The sequence below is a fragment of the Photinus pyralis genome, unplaced genomic scaffold (genome assembly GCF_008802855.1).
Source record: "Photinus pyralis isolate 1611_PpyrPB1 unplaced genomic scaffold, Ppyr1.3 Ppyr1.4_unclustered_Scaffold2906, whole genome shotgun sequence".
NCBI lineage: Eukaryota > Metazoa > Arthropoda > Insecta > Coleoptera > Lampyridae > Photinus > Photinus pyralis.
The window spans coordinates 20,092-40,057 of record NW_022171288.1 but is presented as its reverse complement, the minus strand read 5'-3'; the positions used below and the strand labels follow the sequence as shown (position 1 = coordinate 40,057).

Genomic DNA, 19,966 nt, shown 5'->3' with positions numbered 1-19,966 from the left:
AAACCGTAGAAATCGACAAAATAAAAAGGTTCATTTTACAATAAATCAAATATGCCTTGGAATTACCTAAAAAAACAGAGATCACGTTTCATTATTTGCCTTTGACGTATATTAAATTTATACTTGTTTATAAATTAGTTAAAGAACTGCAAGTGCAATAACGTTCAAAATTTGCGTCAAAACCATCAGGAAACGACAATACATTCAACGTTTTGGCTGCAGTAGCGGAAAATCCAAATATAAGTTTAGGAACAAATCTTCTTCAAATCAGTTTTTTTTCTTCGATTATGTAGGTACTCTGATCCCGAAAAATGATAAACAAATAGTATCTCATGCAGCGCAGATGCAGTGTACATTCTCTAAAAAACATTACCCTAAGATGCCTTTTATTGCGTCGGTTAGTTGAAACAGAATTAAATATGAAAATCGTTGGACGTCAAACAACGATAACTTAGATGCGATGCGCTTGTAGTTTGTTGAAAGATTCCACAGCATCACTGATTTGTTAAAATCTAATTTTTTATTTTGCCGATTTCTACGGTTTTGAAAAATGGAAAATTATAACCAAAAGTATGAACAGATGCAGTATTTTTTTCTCTGAAAAAAACGTATTTAGACTTTTGCTCTAAAATAATTATGGGAGCTAATATAATTGGCTATAAAGAAATTACCATTGAAATCCCTATGCTGCGTTGCGCCAGGCACCACCCTGTATATGTTTCGGTCATATAACTTTAATGGCCATTATCAAAAAATCAAAATCAAAAAATCGCTGCTTAACAAGTTACCATAGGAACGTTGCGTTGATACGACAAACCCTATGCTATCGTAACTAAAATAATTTGGAAACTGTCATTGCTAGTGTCATAATTTTGGCGATGGGTGACAAAGGTGTATTTGATATTGATAAAAAGCAGCCAAACTAGGTAAAGAATTAATACCACCGAAATCCAAAAAACTATATCAGCAGCAGTACGATGCGTTTAAGAAGTGGTGCCACATTCAAAATGTGGAATAACCTACTGAAATTGCCTTGTTAGTAATTTCATCTTTCCGTCCAAATTTAATCCCGGTGGGACAAAAAGTGACACTTCAGTACTTGTCATAATGGAGTGAAGTTGTCACTTTAGTCTCGGAAGTACGAAAAATATATTTGGGAAAGACAAAGATTTCTTAATTATCAAATATAAAAATATGGATCATCCACTTCATTACTAATTAATTTATGAAAATAATCGATATAAAATATAAATTCGTAACTACCTACTTACCCTGCTTTAATCTTCAAATTCTATTTATCAAACAGGCAAGGTTTGCCGCGATTAATTCCAACCTGTATCCCTTTGAGAATCTGAGGCCGACCCTATGTTAAACCATAAAGGGATTAAATTTACCACATTTTAGGGAAATAATTTAAGATTTACTGTAATAACTTACTATTAGTATAGGTACGACGAGGTACCCGTTCGTGACCTCTTCCTCTCGCCTGGGGACGGATGGAAGCTGTGCAGAAAGGAATCGGGAAGTACTTTACGATTACGAAGTCGCTGATATACGTAAACATCTAGGTAGATTTTAACAAGTTGCGAATCTATTTGTCAGTGAGTTCCTGCATAATTTAACGATCAATTGAACTTATACCTGTGAAAATTGATCGTGATTATATGAGTTGTCCAATCCAAATAATTATTGTTTACTATAATGTAGATGTTTAGAGCTCTAAAGGCCACCCCAAAGCGGGTGGGCATAGGCTCATTCCTCATTGGCCCTACCTAACCGGCAACTGTGGTATTGATCCACAACCCGCAAAAAGAAAAAACACAAATATAATTTCTAAGTTGTTACAAAAACTGAAGCTTCCCCACGCTATTAGGAAACAAACAAACATATATCCCAAAAAGAAAATCATGTCAGGGTGGAGAATCGGCTTGTTGTAGAACGTATCCCAACATTTAAATGTGTTAGGGCTCTTCTGATGAGCAAAAATCTTTGTTTGATGCAAGAAACATTCCCAACATCAATTTTTTGCAGATTGTTGCTATCAGCTTTCGTATATCCACTTTCCATTCTTACTTGGGTTAAAAAACTAAACTTTAGGATAATACGTTCTGGTGGTCTAGTAGTACAATTATTATTGGTGATAGCACGACTTTCTGAAAATTGAACGAGTGCATATAAGTGCTTATAAGTCAATGAGAGAATTTAGTGTCACCTTTATGCACGATGAAAAATACCTATAGGTACAAATGTGTTTTTTGTTTTTATTTTGTTACAAATATATAGTACAATAATACAATATATACAATGTTATAAAATACGTTTATTTACACATATACACTACCATCACCAATTAATAATACCTATACTACAATAATAATAACTAAAACTACCCACCACCAATTTTTACAATATGTGCGTATTTACAATAAAGAATTAAATAAAGTTAATCCCGCCATATTAAGGTGAATTCCGTCCCTGTAACAAAAAAATTGCATTTAAAACAAATGATTTAATACAATCCTGGTGTACTTACTCTTCGAAGTACTGCTCTTGGTCTCCCACCACCACAGCAATATCGATGAGTCTTATGTGAACTGCAAAGCAAAAATGAAATAAATACACAAAAATATCAATCATATTCATTAACTTACCATTTTTATTCGCCACACTCCTTAAAAACTCGTTAAATTGGACAGCAACGTCTTGCTGCAGTGGAGGGAGTTTTATAGTGGGGTAAGTGCACAGATTGACTCGAATCTTGCACCTTTTCAAATCTTGCAACAGCCGGTGCATCCCTACGCGAATGCTGCGGATTTTTGCATTCTGTAATCAAAAAGAACCCCGTTTATAAATGTTTATATACAACAGCAGATATGTACTTACCCTGCGTATATCATTTCCGCCAATCAAAACGATCACCTCTCGGCCCAGCTGGTACCTATACTCCTCGCCCTGCCGCAGGCTTCGAAGGACTCTCTTCCGGAGCTGGCCAATCGTTTGACCACCTATGGCCAACTCGACAAAAACCCTTCTGCGGTTGGAACTTACAGAAGTATAGGTCGAGGCTCTTCGGCCCAACTGGGCAGTGGCCAGTCTCCTGAGGTTAGAATCTCCCAACAAGGTCACTTCGTTCTGAAACAAAATAAACCATGAGTTAGATATAAAACAGGGGGTTATTATAGTGTGTGGTAAATTACACAAGACGTAAAAACAACATATTAAGAACATGACATAATAGTACTAACATTATTAATGACAAGCATCGTTCGTTCCTCCAGGCTCCAATTCCACACAATTTACAATTTTATAGGTAGGTACGTACCGGTCAGACTATGAAGAACTGAATGAATTAAAGTAATTTAGGCCGCCTATTTATACCAAATACTAACAATAAACGTGATTACGATTTGGAAGCTATTAATTACTGCACAATTAGTGAAAGTGAAAAGGTCTTTAATTTCATTGCTGGAGATTACGATGTTTTTTGTGACATGCTCCTCTGCATTTAGGGCCATTAACACCTCCCCGACATAGACTATCATATTTTATTTGTTTTTCTAAGAGGCATTAGGTACCTTATAAAAAGTTGCTATCAATAGAGTTGATGTCCTTTGCAGTAATTGCAATGATGAAAACAACATCTGTAGGTAGGTACTTGAAAAAAGTTAGATTATCGGTGTTAGTTTTATAATTATATACCCTTTTCTCTTTTACTATCATTTTTTTTTCAATGATTTGTGCGTTTTTTCGAAATTTTTTGGAAATACACTCATTTAGATAATAAATCCCTTTTTAACCATGAGTAACTGTTCTTTGTTTATACCTAATACTGTTTGCAGTTATAAAAAATGCGATGGCTTCATTTCTTTAACTGAAAAACCATTTTTCTTGTTCAGCAATGGATTTCGTACAGAAAACTATGAGTTTTCAATTATGTACCTACATCCCGATACCTAAAACGAACAAATTTTGTAGAAACGGAAGAGCTCGGCGAATTTGTGCAGCTATTGTAGATACTACCCTCAATTTTCTGTGTTCAATCCATTGTCGAACAGAAAAAAGGGGGTTCATTCAAAAAATTAAGGTTTCTCAATTAAACATCTGCAAAAATTACCGTGAACTCCAGAGCACACGGTATACATTTGGTAACAATTGCAATTGTTACATATTATCTAAGTAAAGTCTTATTGACTTAAACCCTGAAAAAATGTCTTATTTGCTTTATAAAAGGAAATTTATAAGTGGCAATTTTGCGTAAATTGAGGAAGTGAGAAAAAATTAGGGCATCCATGCGAGTCAAACCTCGTATACATTTGAAAATATTTTAGTCAAAACGGGCTTATTGAGTACAGATAATACATGCATAAATTTTTGTGGCATCATGCTTATAATGCCTTGCCGTTTATGGATACATAGATGCTGTATCCAATCAGTAGTACATTGGATGTTTATAGATATGAATGTACTTGGTTATTAAAAACCTAAGGGCAATAATGAGAAAAACAGTAAAGGGTTGTCACCATATCGCACATCTAGTTCAATAGTGCCGCAAGTGCCAACACAACAATGTTAGAGTACGTGCAAATAAAGTTAGTGCTGTTTAGATATCCAACCATAACAATTGCATATTACTATCGATTTTTGTGCGCCTTGTCATACATTGATTATTTAATGTGATACTTTGATTTTAATTTATACCATTATCAATGGATTAATTAAAAGTATAATTTTGTTAGTTGTGGCCATATTGCGTCCACCACTTTTGAACCACCCGTGCATAAAACCAAATAGTTTTCTAGTAGTTGTGGCGTTATTGCAGTAAATTACTAACTGAAATATTTTTTTTATTCAAAAGTAAAAAATATATAAAAGTATATAAAAGCACGTTCATTATACTCTAAAAAAGTTAAACGATTACTTTTCACCAATTATGTTATTATAGAACCCATGGTACACTTTTTTAATAGCATTTTTTGCACATAAATAAGCAAGATGTTCTTTAGTTTTTTGAGATATCGATGGGGCTTTTACAAAGGCCTTTTCGGGATAACATGCGCTAATGTCAATGCAACGCCTTAGTTTTTCCTGGATGTTAATTTGTTCATATTCAAGGAAGTCAAAGTCAGTTTTATAAAAAAACGACGTTGGATAATTTTTTTCTACGCGTAGAACTTGAATCTCATTCCACACAACCTTTTCTTGTTTGGAATTAATTGAAAAATTTTTCCCAATTGTGTCGCTAAATTTTTTAAAATCCAGAAAATCTTCTGTGGCAAGTTCATTCACGATGTAGGGTGTACCTTCTTTCTTGGCCGCTCTGATAATTGGAGCCCATTGTGACGGTACATAAATAGGGCCACTTCTTAGTACTCTACGCTTCTGGCGCTCAATACTGGCGTGCATTGAGTCTCCTTCATTTTGGGTATGGCCTACCGTAAGGAATTTATGTGTAATGCTTTTGACATCAAATTTGTTAACTGCGCAGAGATACATAGAAACAATCATTTTGTTCTTATTTTGCCCTACGCAGTTGTCGGAATAGAAGATGACATCTTTTCCTTTGCACTCCGTTTTTAAATAATGTAATATACAAGTTGCTATTTCATTAGCACCTCTATTAGCAATCGCCTCATGCCAAAAGTAACAAAACCCTCTTTTCGATGGTATTTCAAAAACTGTGAAGTTCAAACAATTTAAACGGCATTTGTAATAAAATGTGGAAACATCTCCACAAGGCGTCGGTAAAACCGCTTGTAAGTCAAAACAGGCTATTTTAAAGGAAGAATCTTGTTTTCCTTTCTCGACGTCTCGAGCCTTTTCTTCTCTACTCTTGATTTTGTTGTTAATGTGCCGTTCGTATCCTTTCTGAAGCGACAATCTTTCGTCTGTATCAGAATTTTTAAAGGTTTCGCAAATTGCACATTGGTCCTTTTTAGGTTGGAAAAATGATATGTTAAATTGGGTTTTAAAAATGTGTTCATAGGTACATTTTTTGGCAACTGGCAACCCTTCAGCCTCTTGCTCGGATTTATAGTATCGATACATTTGCGCTATCGTTAAAGATCCGTCTATGTACTCACGTGTCGTCTGTGCTCTGAGATAATGAGATTCTATTCGTTCAAAAGAGTTGATGTGAGCAACAATTTTTTCTTTAATCGAAGTATTGATTGTTTCCCTCTTATTGAAGTTTCCTCTTCGATCTCTTTCTATCAGAGCATTACCATTCGATTTTTTCCATGTTGTCCTTATAAACTTATCACCAATGTCCAGGGTGTTCATGAAAAATGTTTTACACACTTGTATTTTAATTCCTCGCAGCGTCAAGTAATAACACAAATTTTCACTGCGATTACTTCCCTCAATGGCTCGACGGTATTTTACTTTTAGAGTTTCCATGTGACTACTTACAAATTGTCTTTGAAGAGCATTATCTCCTTGTTTCCAAAAACAAGTGTGAATAGTTAGTCTATCAGCATCGGTAAATTTAGTAGTACACGCTGACCTGCATTTTGTTGTACAAGGAGGTTTTAAACGTTTTCCAGGAATCTCCCTATTACCTTCAGACACATAGGGCAAACCTGAATTTACCCTCATTTTTTTCACGTTCCTTTTCCAAGTTTCGGGCCTAGCGATTATTTTACGTGGTTTTTTCTTTTCATCTTGAGCTTCAGCGATAATCCGTTTTTCTACATCATTATTAGGGTTCACTTCGATTTCAGAGCTTGTGTTTTCTGGTGAACTAGAATCATCACCTGAAGGTGTGTAATCTTTATCATTAATGGAATCATCTGAGTCAAAAATGGCTGCATCATTATTAATCTAGAACGCAAATGAGTGTAATATGGGAAGATTCTGATATTAACTGGTCACCTCCTCCGCTTGCTGGTCGTCCAAGGGAGTCACAACATGTCCATTACTAATCTCTGACACTGCAGTATTCCCTGAGCATCCTGGTAAATCTAGCGTTGTTGAGTTCTAATATAAAAATAAGTACATAATTGTTATTTAAAGTTAAATCAACTTACGTTATGTGCCTCTAATCCAAAAATGGGATCATTGTATTTCGAAAAATCTACCTCTAAGTCCAATAAAAAGGGTTGATTCGTAGAATACTAAAATAATAAAAATTCAAATAAATGACAATATTATTTGTCGTGAATCATGACAGATTCATTTAGACTTACTTCTTGTAATATTACGTTAGGTACCAACTGGCAATTTTGAAGTTCAGCATACGTTTTCTTTGGTTTAGAGGTGTTCTAAAATACAAATACATCTAGAGATTATAAAACCAAGCGTTTGTTTACTCGAACCTCACTCTCTTTCGGATCCTCGTTTTCAATGTTATCTTTATCTAAAGCCAACTTTACTAACTTTTTTGCACGAGACATAATAACAAACGAATGTGCAATACTCGCTCAAGATACAATATTTGTTCACTTAACACCAAATTAATCTGTTGCCAGCGGAAACAAACACACACTTCACTGTTGTTGGTAGGAAAGCAACTGCGTCATAATTATAGCGGCAAAATAGTTTTTGATGCTATAGAGCCATAACTGTTGTTTGCGGCGGTAGCGCACCATGATGCGCAAGTATTCAAGAATCATATGGCCACAACTGACAGTTACGGCTCTATTGCACCACAATACTATGAACCTGCAATAGGGAAATATCTTACACTGCATTGAATAATATTAAAATGTTACATATGGCTATATTGCAGTGCATGCGTTAGACATAGAAGAACAGCAATATGGACTTAAGTGAAAATTTGAATTTTTTGCACTTATGGCACTATTGAACTAGATGTGCGATATACCATATACCTTTAATATAGGTTGCGATCATTTTGTTTGACGGTATTGTCATAAACATTATTGGGCATTGTCCGTTTAACGCTGTAATATTATCTCTAAGAGTATACAATTATTTAATGAAAAACACATGTGTATATCTGTACCAACACTGTAGTTTTGGGTTAGATTACTTGCTTTGGGTCTTTGCTATATTGCACTGTTTTAGAATTAAAAGTTATAGTAATATACTCCGATACGATAATACATGTTGGTTTTTGTACATATTGTATAATTTATTTTGAAGGTTGGAAATATGGCTTTATCAGGATCTAGGTACATAAGTAAGCAAATAAATTAGTTCATCTGTCATACTTTTAAATAAAACACTTATCCATATCTTCAATAGTAATTTTTTAATTTCCGATTATTGGATTCCCTAATAATTTTAGAAACAAAGTATATCCGTACATACCATAGGTAAACCTCTCGCCAGGAAAGATTGACGGTCACAAAACACTTGATCCTGGTCTACAATCTATGTTTTTCTAAAGATGTGAGCGACTTCCGGGATAGTATCGTGTTAATGTTGAACAAAAAGACCTTTCGTTCAACATTGGCCCATCCTATTCCGGAAGTCGCTCGCATCTTAAGAAAAACATAGATTGCAGATCAACACAAGGTGTGCTGTGACCGGCAATCTTTCCTGGCGAGAGTTATATTGTTTTCTATTTTATAAATTGAGAAACCGAAAAATTAAAAACTGTGGCGTTTAGAAAGTCGGTAATGCCATGGAATTGTGAAATCAAACAAAAGCGCTTACATTTTCCATTATTTTGACGTTTTGGGGTAAACGATTTTTTCGTTTTAAATTGTCCATTTGGGTCCAAATAGCATGATTTGAAGAGTGTACACACACAACTTTTGGCAGCCAAAAAAATTTTTATTGGACCGATTTTGTTTGTTTTTTTTTATCGACGCAGAATGTTGTTTTCTTTAATTTACTATAAAGAAGTGTTATTCATAACATATGGACCGTTTTCGAGGTTTAAGCGAAAATCTGAAAAAATGCCGAACATTTTGAGGTTTTTTTGCCTGGCAAAAGTTGGTCCGGAAAAAAATTTGTGTGCACTCTTCAAATACATGTTATTTGGACCCAAATGGACCATTTAAAACAATAAAATCTTTTACACCACCATTTGCAAGTCAAAATTATCTGCATACTGGAATATTACTATAAGTAATTATTAAGTTTTATTATCTACAAAATGTATTCAACTGCAGCATAAGTAAAAAACGGTAAAGTGGTTCTATTCTAGAAATGTTAAGTAAATGCGTTGTTCACTTTCAGCGCAAAATACCCGGATCGTCCAATTCCAAGCAGTACGAAAATTACTCGAGATGTACATATTTTTGAATCTATATGTTTAATATCATACTACCATTTCTTAAAAGTACCAGTTTTCGGATATACAATTTTTTTGGTGTCAGAATTCAAAAAATGTGACCAGTGGATTTGATGAGAATTAGAATAATCGCGATGACATTAAAACTGTATTTGAATCTGAAAACAAACAATTGCTAAATTATGTCCACCATAATAATTTGTAATTTATTAGAACAGTGAAATTGATTACAATTAATTACATGAAAATAGCTGTCATTAAAAATCTATTCGAACATGTTAATAATTGCTAATTTTATCCACTAATCACACTAATGCAAAGATCATTATAAATAAATTATAGATATCAAAATTGTGTATCAATTGCATCGCGTAACACTCTCCTTTAAGGCCGTTTTGAGAGAAATTTTGAATAGGTGTTTTCGTATAATAAGTCGCTCCTGTACCTTTAGGGCCATTTTTAAACACCTTCCCGACATAGACTTTCCAATTTTTTTGTTTTTTCTAAAAGGGCATTACATTATCAAAATTGTGTGTCAATTGCATCGCGTAACACTCTCGTTTAAGGCCGTTTTGAGAATTTCGAATAGGTGTTTTCGTATAATAAGTCGCTCCTGTAATTTAGGGCCATTTTTAAACACCTTCCCGACATAGACTTTCCAATTTTTTTGTTTTTTCTAAAAGGGCATTACATATCAAAATTGTGTCAATTGCATCGCGTAACACTCTCGTTTAAGGCCGTTTTGAGAGCAATTTCGAATAGGTGTTTTCGTATAATAAGTCGCTCCTGTACCTTTAGGGCCATTTTGATAGGAATTTGTAGGTACTATATATATAGGAATATAGTGAATCTGACAGCCGATTTATTTGAATTTCTACACTTTAGGGATGTAGTGAAGCTAGCAGCCAAAAAGTAAGCAGCCGATTTAATAGTTTCTATTCAAAATAGGGCGTGGTTTTCAGGGGAGTGGCCTGTTTGCAGTGACTACACACTGTTGCCACATATTAATTCGGCTGCTACCTTCACTACGGTATTGGAAGGCCCATCTAGATCATTGCGCCGCTTGTGATTTTCGCTCTGCACCTTTAATTTTATTGCATCCAGCTTTTTCATGCTCTCCGGATGTTTTCTCTAAAACAATCACCTATTTAGTTATTCGGTCAACCGAAATAATCAAGAACGCACACTGCACAGTACAAAAATTCACCAACAAACGCACGAGCGGATAAATATCATAACGAATACCAACGTTGCCACATTTACTAACTGTTTTGTTGCCGTCAAATTTTAGGTTAGAACAGTTACGAAGTAAACAAGGTGGGATTAACTGGATTAACCGAAAGAATATTTTGTGGTTATTTACTTTTTAAGTTTAAATAATGAATTATTAACTTGACTGATTTTATTATACACTGATACTGATAATGCGTGTGGACCATTTCAATTATTTTAAGAGGAATAATGCAAGCTTAAAATGCTGTGCGCTTTTTTAATAGTTCTTACATGTGGCTCTTAATAAAGATATTGATGAATTTCCATAGTGACCACTTTTCTAATTCGGTCAATGCTACTGACTAATAGGTAGGTACCAAGGACGTTGTAGGTACTTACCTTATTTACTTTGTGCTGTCCTGCTGTCAAACTAGTAGTTAGATGTTATTGCTCAAGAAATTGAAGGCATTGAATAGTTTGCAACTACTTACATTAAAATAAACTGGAATAACTAACATATCTGTGTTTAAAAAATTAAAAATTTGCCACTTAAAAAATCATACATTTACAACATTCAAAAGTTTTTAATAGATGGTCAACAAAGCAAATGCAATACATGATCTACACATAAATAAAAAGTCAAGTATTATGATTCGAGTAATAATAGTATAAAGTTCCACCTTAACCTAATTAATCAAAAAAGCAAGTTTCTTAATTGAAAGGATACACTTCTTACAAAATATTTAGCATCTATTAACGTAACATAATTTTAAACATATTTACACTTGTGATTAACTGTAAAGTTATATTATTTTAACATTTGTTAGAAGTACAAGCACCTAGTTACATTCAATAACAGTGATCATTCATATGCCCCCTTATTGTTATCACCTCAGCTTGAGTAGGTTTTTTAAAAGATGCCCCTTTTTTATGTTTCTTTTTCGTAGAAAAAAAGCTAATTTGTTTATCAATTTTTTTATTTGAAGGTTCAGGAATTGTATCAATATCCAGTTTCATTTTTTTTAAAGGTTGTGTATTAATTGGTAGTTCAACAATTGAGTTCATTGTTTTTAAATGTTTTGAAATAATTTGAAGTTGTTCATATGAATATACAGGGTGTTACACGACCGTTCGAAAAAAAAAAATCGGGTTGTAGAGGGCATCAAAACAAGCACTTTTTCCAAATAAACCGAGGGTCCAACGTGGTTCGTTTGGGAGCCACCCCCCAAAGAGTGTTGAAATCTGCATTTCTTCTTTAATTTTTTTCTCAGCAACCATAAGAGTTACAAAGTCGGGTGGCATGTCTTTGAATAGGTTTTTGGGTATGCTCTTTCCGATTTTGCAATTTTTTTTTCAAAATTCCTACCCCTAAAGGGCGCACCCCTAAACTATGGTGCAAAAAAAAATTCTGATTTCGACGAAATTTGGTATCTGGGGGTTTTTTAACATGAAAATCACGAATCTGAAATTAGTTTTTGAAAATTCGAAAAAAAAAGTTCCATGCAATTCTTGGCGGGACAACGAAAATAGAGATAATTCCACGAAATTTGTTGTGTACATACTAAACGAGTTAAGGAACAAAACTGTCGAACAGTTTTTTTAAATAACTTTTCAAACAAAAGTTATACTCATTTAAATGTTGGTCCTTCGGGTCGCGAAGTGTCCCAAGCCTACTAGTAAGCCATAATTTCGCATGTGTTGGTTGACAATGTCGCAAAAACAAAAGATTAACGGTTTGAGTCGATATTTTGTTATTTGGAATTAATTCGGTCATTAAATGATTAAAAAATTCGATCTATCGATTAAAACACCTACCAAGGTACATAAAAGCGCTGATTTGTCCTTAAAAGGAGCGTGTTCTTTTGGAAGTTATTTTTCAACCTAAGATTATGAAAATTTTTGATCATAGTGAAAAAGTATCATACGGAAAGTGATTTGACTTTTTCCCCTACCTTATTTAGATAATAAATAATCGATCAGCGCTTTAAGATACCTTGGTAAGTGTTTTAATCGATACATCGAATTTTTTAATCATTTAATGACCGAATTAATTCCAAATAACAAAATATCGACTCAAACCGTTAATCTTTTGTTTTTGCGACATTGTCAACCAACACAATGCGAAATTATGGCTTACTAGTAGGCTTGGGACACTTCGCGACCCGAAGGACCAACATTCAAATGAGTATAACTTTTGTTTGAAAAGTTATTTTAAAAAACTGTTCGACAGTTTTGTTCCTTAACTCGTTTAGTATGTACACAACAAATTTCGTGGAATTATCTCTATTTTCGTTGTCCCGCCAAGAATTGCAGTGGAACTTTTTTTTTCGAATTTTCAAAAACTAATTTCAGATTCGTGATTTTCATGTTAAAAAATCCCCAGATACCAAATTTCGTCGAAATCAGAATTTTTTTTTGCACCCTAGTTTAGGGGTGCGCCCTTTAGGGGTAGGAATTTTGAAAAAAAATTTGCAAAATCGGAAAGAGCATACCCAAAAACCTATTCAAAGACATGCCACCCGACTTTGTAACTCTTATGGTTGCTGAGAAAAAAATTAAAGAAGAAATGCAGATTTCAACACTCTTTGGGGGTGGCTCCCAAACGAAACACGTTGGACCCTCGATTTATTTGGAAAAAGTGCTTGTTTTGATGCCCTCTACAACCCGATTTTTTTTTTTCGAACGGTCGTGTAACACCCTGTATATTAGTATTGATTTCGTTTGCTATTTCAAGTGCTAATGAATGTGATTCTTTTTTCAAATCTGTTAAAGTTGTACTTTTGATCGTTTTAAGTAATGATTCTACTGATTCAATATTAGGCTCAATTTCTTGAGAATGATTATCACTATTATTTTGTTGTAGTACAGGCGTAATGCCAACATTTGTTGTACTAATAATGTAAAAATGGATATGAGTACATAATGTAGTACGTATAGTGAAGTTAATACATGTACAGCTACACGAGTGTATGCAAATATCACAGAAAGTACACTTTATTGAACAACAAGGTACTCTTGACTGCATTTCAACAATAAAACTTTCATTTGTTTTAGTATTTTTAACAACACCTCACATTGGTGTATCTAATTCTAAGGTGTAATAAGTTACACTTAAAGCAACACGATGTCTCGCACGATTTTTTGTAAGATGAGCTGTGGTTTTTCCTTTAGTCATTTTAATTATTCTTTCGATACTTTTATCCCTAATAAATTTTAACAACATATGAATGCTTTTGTCCAACCTTTTAATTTTTTACCGTCTAAATAGAAGTATTTAATTGTGCGATGCATGCTTTCTAAATGCATATTAGTGTTAATATTACATTCTTTTCTATATGCATAAGCCCATTGTGATGTTATTTGAAAATAATTGTTTAAGAAATATGTTTTAAAATCTTTGCAAAGTTGGTTCATTCAAATGTTTAACAAATATTTCCAATTGAATTTCAAATTCTCTCTCATCTAATAAATATTGGATATACTTTAAAGTTTTGTAAATCACTTGCTTTTGAGCATTGTTTTGAATTTTAGATAAATTACTTCGCCAGCAACGATCAACATGCCATGAACAAAGCAGCTGACATTGTACAGGTTGCATGACTTTACACCATGCATTGTAATAAGCATAAGCAATGTCACTCATAAATACCTTCGCCTGGATTGCTCCCACCTTTTCTCGTAATTTAGAGAAGAATACTTCGTAAATGTAAGTGTCCTTACGATTACTGTACATACATGCTGCTGGAAATCCCTCTCCATATTCATCAATTACCATGATGGTAGTCATTTCAAAATGATAACCATTTACACCATGTGTACCATCAATAGCAATAATATTACTTGCAAACAAATTGATCACATTAAGTTGTGATTCTGTAATTAATATTATACAAAAATCTTTTTCCTCTAACTAAAATTCTGAAGAAACTTCACCTTGAGGTTTATAAAAGACAACAGGATTTCGCTCAGATTTCAAACATTCAGATACAAATAGCTGTACACTAATCGCATCATCTTTATGTCTGCAACCTTCAGTAACGTTTATACTATAAGCACTTTTAATGTTATTAATGTCTCTTCGTAGTAATAAATCACTTCGACTTAATTTACCTGCAACGCCAACTTTATCTCTTGATGTACTTAGAATACTTAAAAAACAAAAGTTAGAAATATACCTACAAATTCACAAAAAACTTACTGATTAAAGGGAACCCCTAAAATTAATTTAGATGCTATGGATTCTCTATCCAGTTTATGCAGACGTATATGCTGAACATCTTTCTTATGTCCATAATGTTGGAAGAAGTAACGTACACTGCAATGGTTTGTTTGAATGTTGTTCTGTAGTATTATTTGGCTAGTACAGAATTGATTAATTTTGCACGAACCCTGACTTTTGAGGCTTCTTTTTCGAGTTTCCTTTAGCTCCTGTACTTTTCCTTAAAATGTAGGTATGTCATGTGTGTAATGTGCAAATCTTAAAAAGTACTAATCATATTATTATAAAGAGAATGAAAAACCTTTCCAATGAAATATCACTAGACCCAGATGCACTATACTATACTACGCTATAGGTATAATTGTCCATTCACAACCTACCTACCTGATCTATTGCAACAGTAATATGACGTTTTTGATTCGGAATGTGTGGTTCTTGTTGAATTTAGATAGTAATTTGTATTAGTCTCCTTTTGTTCTTTTTTAAACCAATCCTCAAATTCTGTAATTAAGCAATTTGTTAAATACGAGCATATAAGTAAAACTGTGACATACCTTCTACTGAAATAAACTCTAATGACTGCATTAAAGATTTTTCGATCTTATGTATGTCTGATAAATGCTGTCTCAGATCATGCCCATTGATAAAGGCACTATCACATCCGCTTTCATTGCAAAGGAAACTGTTGTAAGCACTAGCGGCTGCATTGTAACTAATGAGAATGACACTACTTTTTAAATTGTGTAGTTCACGTCGGTGACGGTTTAAAGAACTCTGAGTTGAATATATTTTATTACATTCAAAGCAATACACCCCCATTTCAGGTACTGTGTAATACGGTACACTTCAACTTCAAACACTTTCAAAATTTAAACCACACAAAACGACACTTACGAGACTTAAACATCAAGCTGATAAAGACGAAGAAACATAACCACAAATCTATCTAACATATCATTAATCAGATGGTTAAATTTGGCAACGTTGGTATTTGTTATGATGTTTATCCGCTCCTACAAACGCACGTAACAAAATGGCGTGCCGAAAGAGAAATCATATACCTAATTTATGATGATAAACAAAGATAAACGACTTGTAATCTGCGCACAAGTTCCTTCGTATCGCGGAGAGCAGCGTTGCCAATTTTATCTGTCGCCTGTTGCCATATCGTGTTTATGGTCCTACCCTCAGAGGAATAAATAAACATAGAGGTGCCATAACCAATCCTTTACACAGAGTTTGTAGTCAACCAACATCCAATGTTATTGTTTACGTTTTATGAAAGATAGAGGTCTAAAGGCGGTTGCACATCAAACGTAAACGAAATCATAAACGTAACCACAATTCGTAAAATTTGTGTGTGTTCACATCGAAGGTAATCTATAACCTTAATTTTGAAATTTTCCTGAAATACGCGGCAAACAAGAAATGGCTAAAAATGATTATGCGTTTTGCTTAACATTGCTATTGTACACTCGTAATCGAAATAAAACAACTCTGGGTAATGGAGTTAAGAAAAGACGATGGTAGGTGCGACCCTTAAATCAGAATAGACAATTGGATGGAGAATACTGCAGGCTTTTTTTGGAAATGAAAATGTATGATCGTGAATGGTTTTTTACTTATACTCGAATGTCTTCCTTTCGCTTTGATCATTTGTTGAGTTTAGTCGGCCCACATTTAAATCAAAAAAGTAACCGTGGAGTGATATCTCCAAGTCAACGTCTTGCAATAAGTTTGCGGTTGGTAAACTTACTGGTGGGATGTATTATTTTATTTGGTTATTATTTTAGATTTTTGGCAACCGGTGATAACACCTTTTCCATTGCATCTTCGTATTGCATTGGCAGGTCCACTGTTAGTTTAATCGTAAAACAAACAATGATTGCCCTTTGTGAAGCTTTGACTGATTTATATCTACCGGAACCTACTCAAGCCAAGTTTTCCCAAATCGCAAATGATTTTTGGCTGAAGTGGAACATGCCTAATTGTTGCGGAGCATTAGACGGCAAACATATTAGGATTGATTGCCCGGCAAACTCAGGATCATTATATTTCAACTACAAAAAATATTTTAGTATTGTCCTACTTGCGGTGTGTGATGCAAATTATAATTTTGTTTGTATCGATATAGGTGCATTTGGCTCATTGAGCGATGGTGCTATATTTCACGATTCATATCTGGGACAAGCCATGGAGTCCAATACCTTAAATTTGCCACTTGCAAATGTACTACCTAGTTGTAAATCTGGTAGGGAAGTTCCGTACTTCATTGTAGGAGATGCTGCATTTCCCTTAAAAGAGAATTTAATGCGTCCATATCCTGGTCAAAATCTTGATATTGTTAAAAGTATCTTTAACTACAGATTAAGTCGTGCCAGGAGGTGCATAGAGAATTCGTTTGGAATTTTGCAGGCTAGGTGGCGCATTTTCAGTCGCAGTATTAATTCCACCCCAGACAGAGTTGATCTTATTGTGAAAAGTTGTGTCTGCTTGCACAACTATCTTAAAAATGAGGAAACCACTATACCAATAGGCGAACGATTATATTGCCCTCCCGGATATGCAGATAGTGACGTGTCATTGGGACAGTGGAGACATGAAATAGAGCATAATTCAATAATGACAAAAATTACTCAAACAGGATCGAACAATTCAACAATTAAAGCGAAGAATATGAGAGATGAATTAGCACGTTATTTTATGTCTCCTCAAGGATTTAAAAAGGGCCAAATTGAGTATGTGAAAAGGACTAAATAAATTGAATGATTATTTTAATGTAATACTATTTAAGTGATTAATAATGTTTACATGTCTCCACCCCACACCTGAAGAAATAATGTTTTCTTAAGATTATGTTTTACTACAGGATTTGTAATTTTTTTTATCTCTGTGGCTAACATTCTACAAAATATATCATCCTCATCTTCTTGTACTTGTTTATTCCTAAAAAACTGCAGGCTCTTTACAATTTCCGCATCAATTTCACTTGGCACCTTCTTCGCGGGTTTTGTTGGTGTATTGTTACAAACGCTTGTAAATTTAGAAGGCTGTGCATGGAGAATTCTTTTTTTGTTAGTACTAGATGTTGAGATCTGAGCAGCCTGAGATTCAACATCCTCGGTTAGGTGTGTTTGTCTCGTCAGATGTAGAGACGTTTGCATAGGTGTTACCTGAGGGGTTTCCGAAGTGTATGGAAGCAACCTGGACTTATTGATGACAATTGTTTTTCCCTTTAATGCAAGCTGATCTGCAAGTAAAATGAAATTAGTTTTGAATTTATGGGAGACATACACTTACTAAATTGTTCATTTTGATCATCAGAAGCATTCTCCTGCACAAAGTCTTCATATTCTGTATGTTGTGTCTCGTAATAATCGGTCTGTTGAGATACAATTTCAGTTGATTCAATATCGGCAATAGAATTAGTATCCTCAACTTTCCGTTTCAGATTAGAAATTGTGCTGCAACTTAACAGTTAGCTAAACAGTTTACCACATATTCGTTCTAAAATCCACATACGTGCGTCTTTGCATATGAATATCTAAGAAATTCATGGCAACGTAATATTCCCATTTTGATGTGTCTTCGGCAGGTGCTCCACTCAATGTTCGTTTTTCATATGCCTTTCTCTCTCTGCAATATTTCTCCTTGAGATACTTCCAAACTGTCTGACAGGATTCCACTAAAGAAAGTGATGTCTTTACTTAATTAAAGGCTACTTATGATTTTTTACGTACCATGCTCGTCAATTGTAGTTCCAATTTCAGTCCAAGCATTGTTAATAACTACGTTATCCTTGTAATTTGGGTCTTTCTTGTTACATATGCAAGGAAATTGCTGAACTAAACTTATTAATAGTTCCACATCTATTGTCTCAAGGGCAGACGCAGACATACTCTTTTTTATTATACACTAAACAAGCAATAAGCAAATTATTTAGACTAAATAGCGGTTTATTTTGAGTAAAAGTGGCACCTTGAAATTGAAAACAAAATAGATTTAGGTTATAAACAATCAGCTGACGAATGCGAGCATGCGCTATAAGCTTTTTTACATAATCAGAAACACAATCACAAAGTTGAAAAATTTGAACTCAATTTATGTGTGATGAAGGTCACCCAATAACCGTAATCATAAGCGTAACTCCATGTAGCAAAGGGCATATATTTCAGGCATTTGAACCTTATGATTATGGTTCTGATTACGCTTACGTTCGATGTGCAACTAGCTTAAAAAACCGTGAGCAGTGGCGTGCGAATTTTAGGTATACTGTTGTTTATGCACTTATCAATTGCGTATGTAATTTGAGTTGCATAACAACCTGATATAATGCAGTATTCGTTTCGACATTGACTTTATACACTAGACTAGACAAACGGAGTAAGCTTATAAATTGGCAACACAAATGAAGCTGGAAATTATTATTATTGTTATTAGTGTATAAAGTCAATGGTTTTGAATACCTAGTTACTAAGTTTACAGTACAAAAAAAACGCTATCGAAAGCAAATGAAATTCTTTAATATTTATCAACAATTCAACATACATTGGCAGTCAGTAGGCTATTTGACTAAAAACATTCTCTCTTTTGATGGAGATGTAAACATATACATAATCTTTATGCATGTAAGGTACCATGCAGATCCCAAAATTTTTAATCAACATTTACTACAAAACTCAGCGAACTAATAGTATAAAGAATAATAAGTGATCTGAAAAAATGGCAGAGTATTTAGGTTAAAAAGTAACAAATTATTGATTTTGAAACAAAATACTTTTAGTTAAAACAGATCTCACACGAACTTTACTATCCTCTAATTTAGATAATTCATAATTTAGTCGTAAATTATAATATTTTAATAATATAAGTTTCGATAAACTTAAAAAATGATTACTTAAAGGATCATTGTCAAATAGATGATCGGTAAATACATTATCAACATTAGCAGGCAAGTTACCCATGGCTTCATATATCAAGCGCTCAATTAGGTCTTTGAAACGCATGCCTAATAGTCCATTCACTTTCAAAAAATGTGAAAAACACTTTTCTCCGGTCACACAAATAGTGATCACAAATCTCGACGCTTTTAATAATCTGCCGTATGTCCTTCTGACTTGTAATTTTGAAACTGTGTCCTCTCCTTCTAACACGTTTAAACAGCTCCAACATTTTACTACAGTTTTCAATTTTTTAACTACAAAACCCGAAATACACCTTTTCATCCTGAAAGACCAAATTATGATAACTGACCAACATGCTTATAAAGTTATAACTTATTTTATTTATGTACTAAGAGCATTCCAATAAAATGTGTCAGCCTTATGGTTTAG

At 33.9% G+C, this 19,966-nt stretch overlaps 3 protein-coding genes across 5 annotated transcripts; all 3 read right to left on the bottom strand.

Annotated features, from left to right (window-relative positions):
- Nucleotides 1–2,406: 2,406 nt before the first annotated feature.
- Nucleotides 2,407–4,108, bottom strand: LOC116181931. 3 transcript variants are annotated; one of them, XM_031502387.1, is made up of 5 exons: nt 3,246–4,108; nt 2,884–3,132; nt 2,652–2,823; nt 2,534–2,594; nt 2,407–2,475 (listed from the first exon to the last, which is right to left on the bottom strand). In XM_031502387.1, the coding sequence occupies exons 1-5, from the start codon at nt 3,261–3,263 to the stop codon at nt 2,421–2,423; spliced, it is 555 nt and encodes a 184-aa protein (XP_031358247.1). In that variant the 5' UTR covers nt 3,264–4,108; the 3' UTR covers nt 2,407–2,420. The 3 variants fall into 3 exon arrangements, with proteins under 3 accessions (XP_031358247.1, XP_031358246.1, XP_031358245.1); XM_031502386.1 differs by having other exon boundaries at nt 3,576–4,108; XM_031502385.1 differs by having other exon boundaries at nt 2,884–4,108.
- A 141-nt stretch (nt 4,109–4,249) lies between these two features.
- On the bottom strand, nt 4,250–7,839 carry LOC116181930. Its single transcript, XM_031502384.1, has 5 exons — nt 7,314–7,839; nt 7,185–7,259; nt 7,026–7,112; nt 6,871–6,975; nt 4,250–6,819 (listed from the first exon to the last, which is right to left on the bottom strand). The coding sequence occupies exons 1-5, from the start codon at nt 7,389–7,391 to the stop codon at nt 4,915–4,917; spliced, it is 2,250 nt and encodes a 749-aa protein (XP_031358244.1). The 5' UTR covers nt 7,392–7,839; the 3' UTR covers nt 4,250–4,914.
- A 9,601-nt stretch (nt 7,840–17,440) lies between these two features.
- On the bottom strand, nt 17,441–18,617 carry LOC116181922. The gene is made up of 4 exons (XM_031502374.1): nt 18,374–18,617; nt 18,156–18,318; nt 17,934–18,097; nt 17,441–17,883 (listed from the first exon to the last, which is right to left on the bottom strand). The coding sequence occupies exons 1-4, from the start codon at nt 18,528–18,530 to the stop codon at nt 17,441–17,443; spliced, it is 927 nt and encodes a 308-aa protein (XP_031358234.1). The 5' UTR covers nt 18,531–18,617.
- Nucleotides 18,618–19,966: the final 1,349 nt, after the last annotated feature.

What these genes read in the sequence shown, in the direction of transcription:
- LOC116181930 (XM_031502384.1), bottom strand. Translation starts at nt 7,391, where the DNA reads ATGTCTCGTGCAAAAAAGTTAGTAAAGTTGGCTTTAGATAAAGATAAC. An exon ending in AGGATCCGAAAGAGAGTGAG is followed by an intron (nt 7,260 to 7,313) that starts GTTCGAGTAAAC and finishes TTTGTATTTTAG; the next exon opens with AACACCTCTAAACCAAAGAA. An exon ending in CTAACGTAATATTACAAGAA is followed by an intron (nt 7,113 to 7,184) that starts GTAAGTCTAAAT and finishes TTATTATTTTAG; the next exon opens with TATTCTACGAATCAACCCTT.
- LOC116181931 (XM_031502385.1), bottom strand. Translation starts at nt 3,228, where the DNA reads ATGTTCTTAATATGTTGTTTTTACGTCTTGTGTAATTTACCACACACT. An exon ending in GCGGAAATGATATACGCAGG is followed by an intron (nt 2,824 to 2,883) that starts GTAAGTACATAT and finishes TTTTGATTACAG; the next exon opens with AATGCAAAAATCCGCAGCAT. An exon ending in GAGTGTGGCGAATAAAAATG is followed by an intron (nt 2,595 to 2,651) that starts GTAAGTTAATGA and finishes TTTGCTTTGCAG; the next exon opens with TTCACATAAGACTCATCGAT.
- LOC116181922 (XM_031502374.1), bottom strand. Translation starts at nt 18,530, where the DNA reads ATGTCTGCGTCTGCCCTTGAGACAATAGATGTGGAACTATTAATAAGT. An exon ending in AACTACAATTGACGAGCATG is followed by an intron (nt 18,319 to 18,373) that starts GTACGTAAAAAA and finishes CACTTTCTTTAG; the next exon opens with TGGAATCCTGTCAGACAGTT. An exon ending in ATTCATATGCAAAGACGCAC is followed by an intron (nt 18,098 to 18,155) that starts GTATGTGGATTT and finishes GTTAAGTTGCAG; the next exon opens with CACAATTTCTAATCTGAAAC.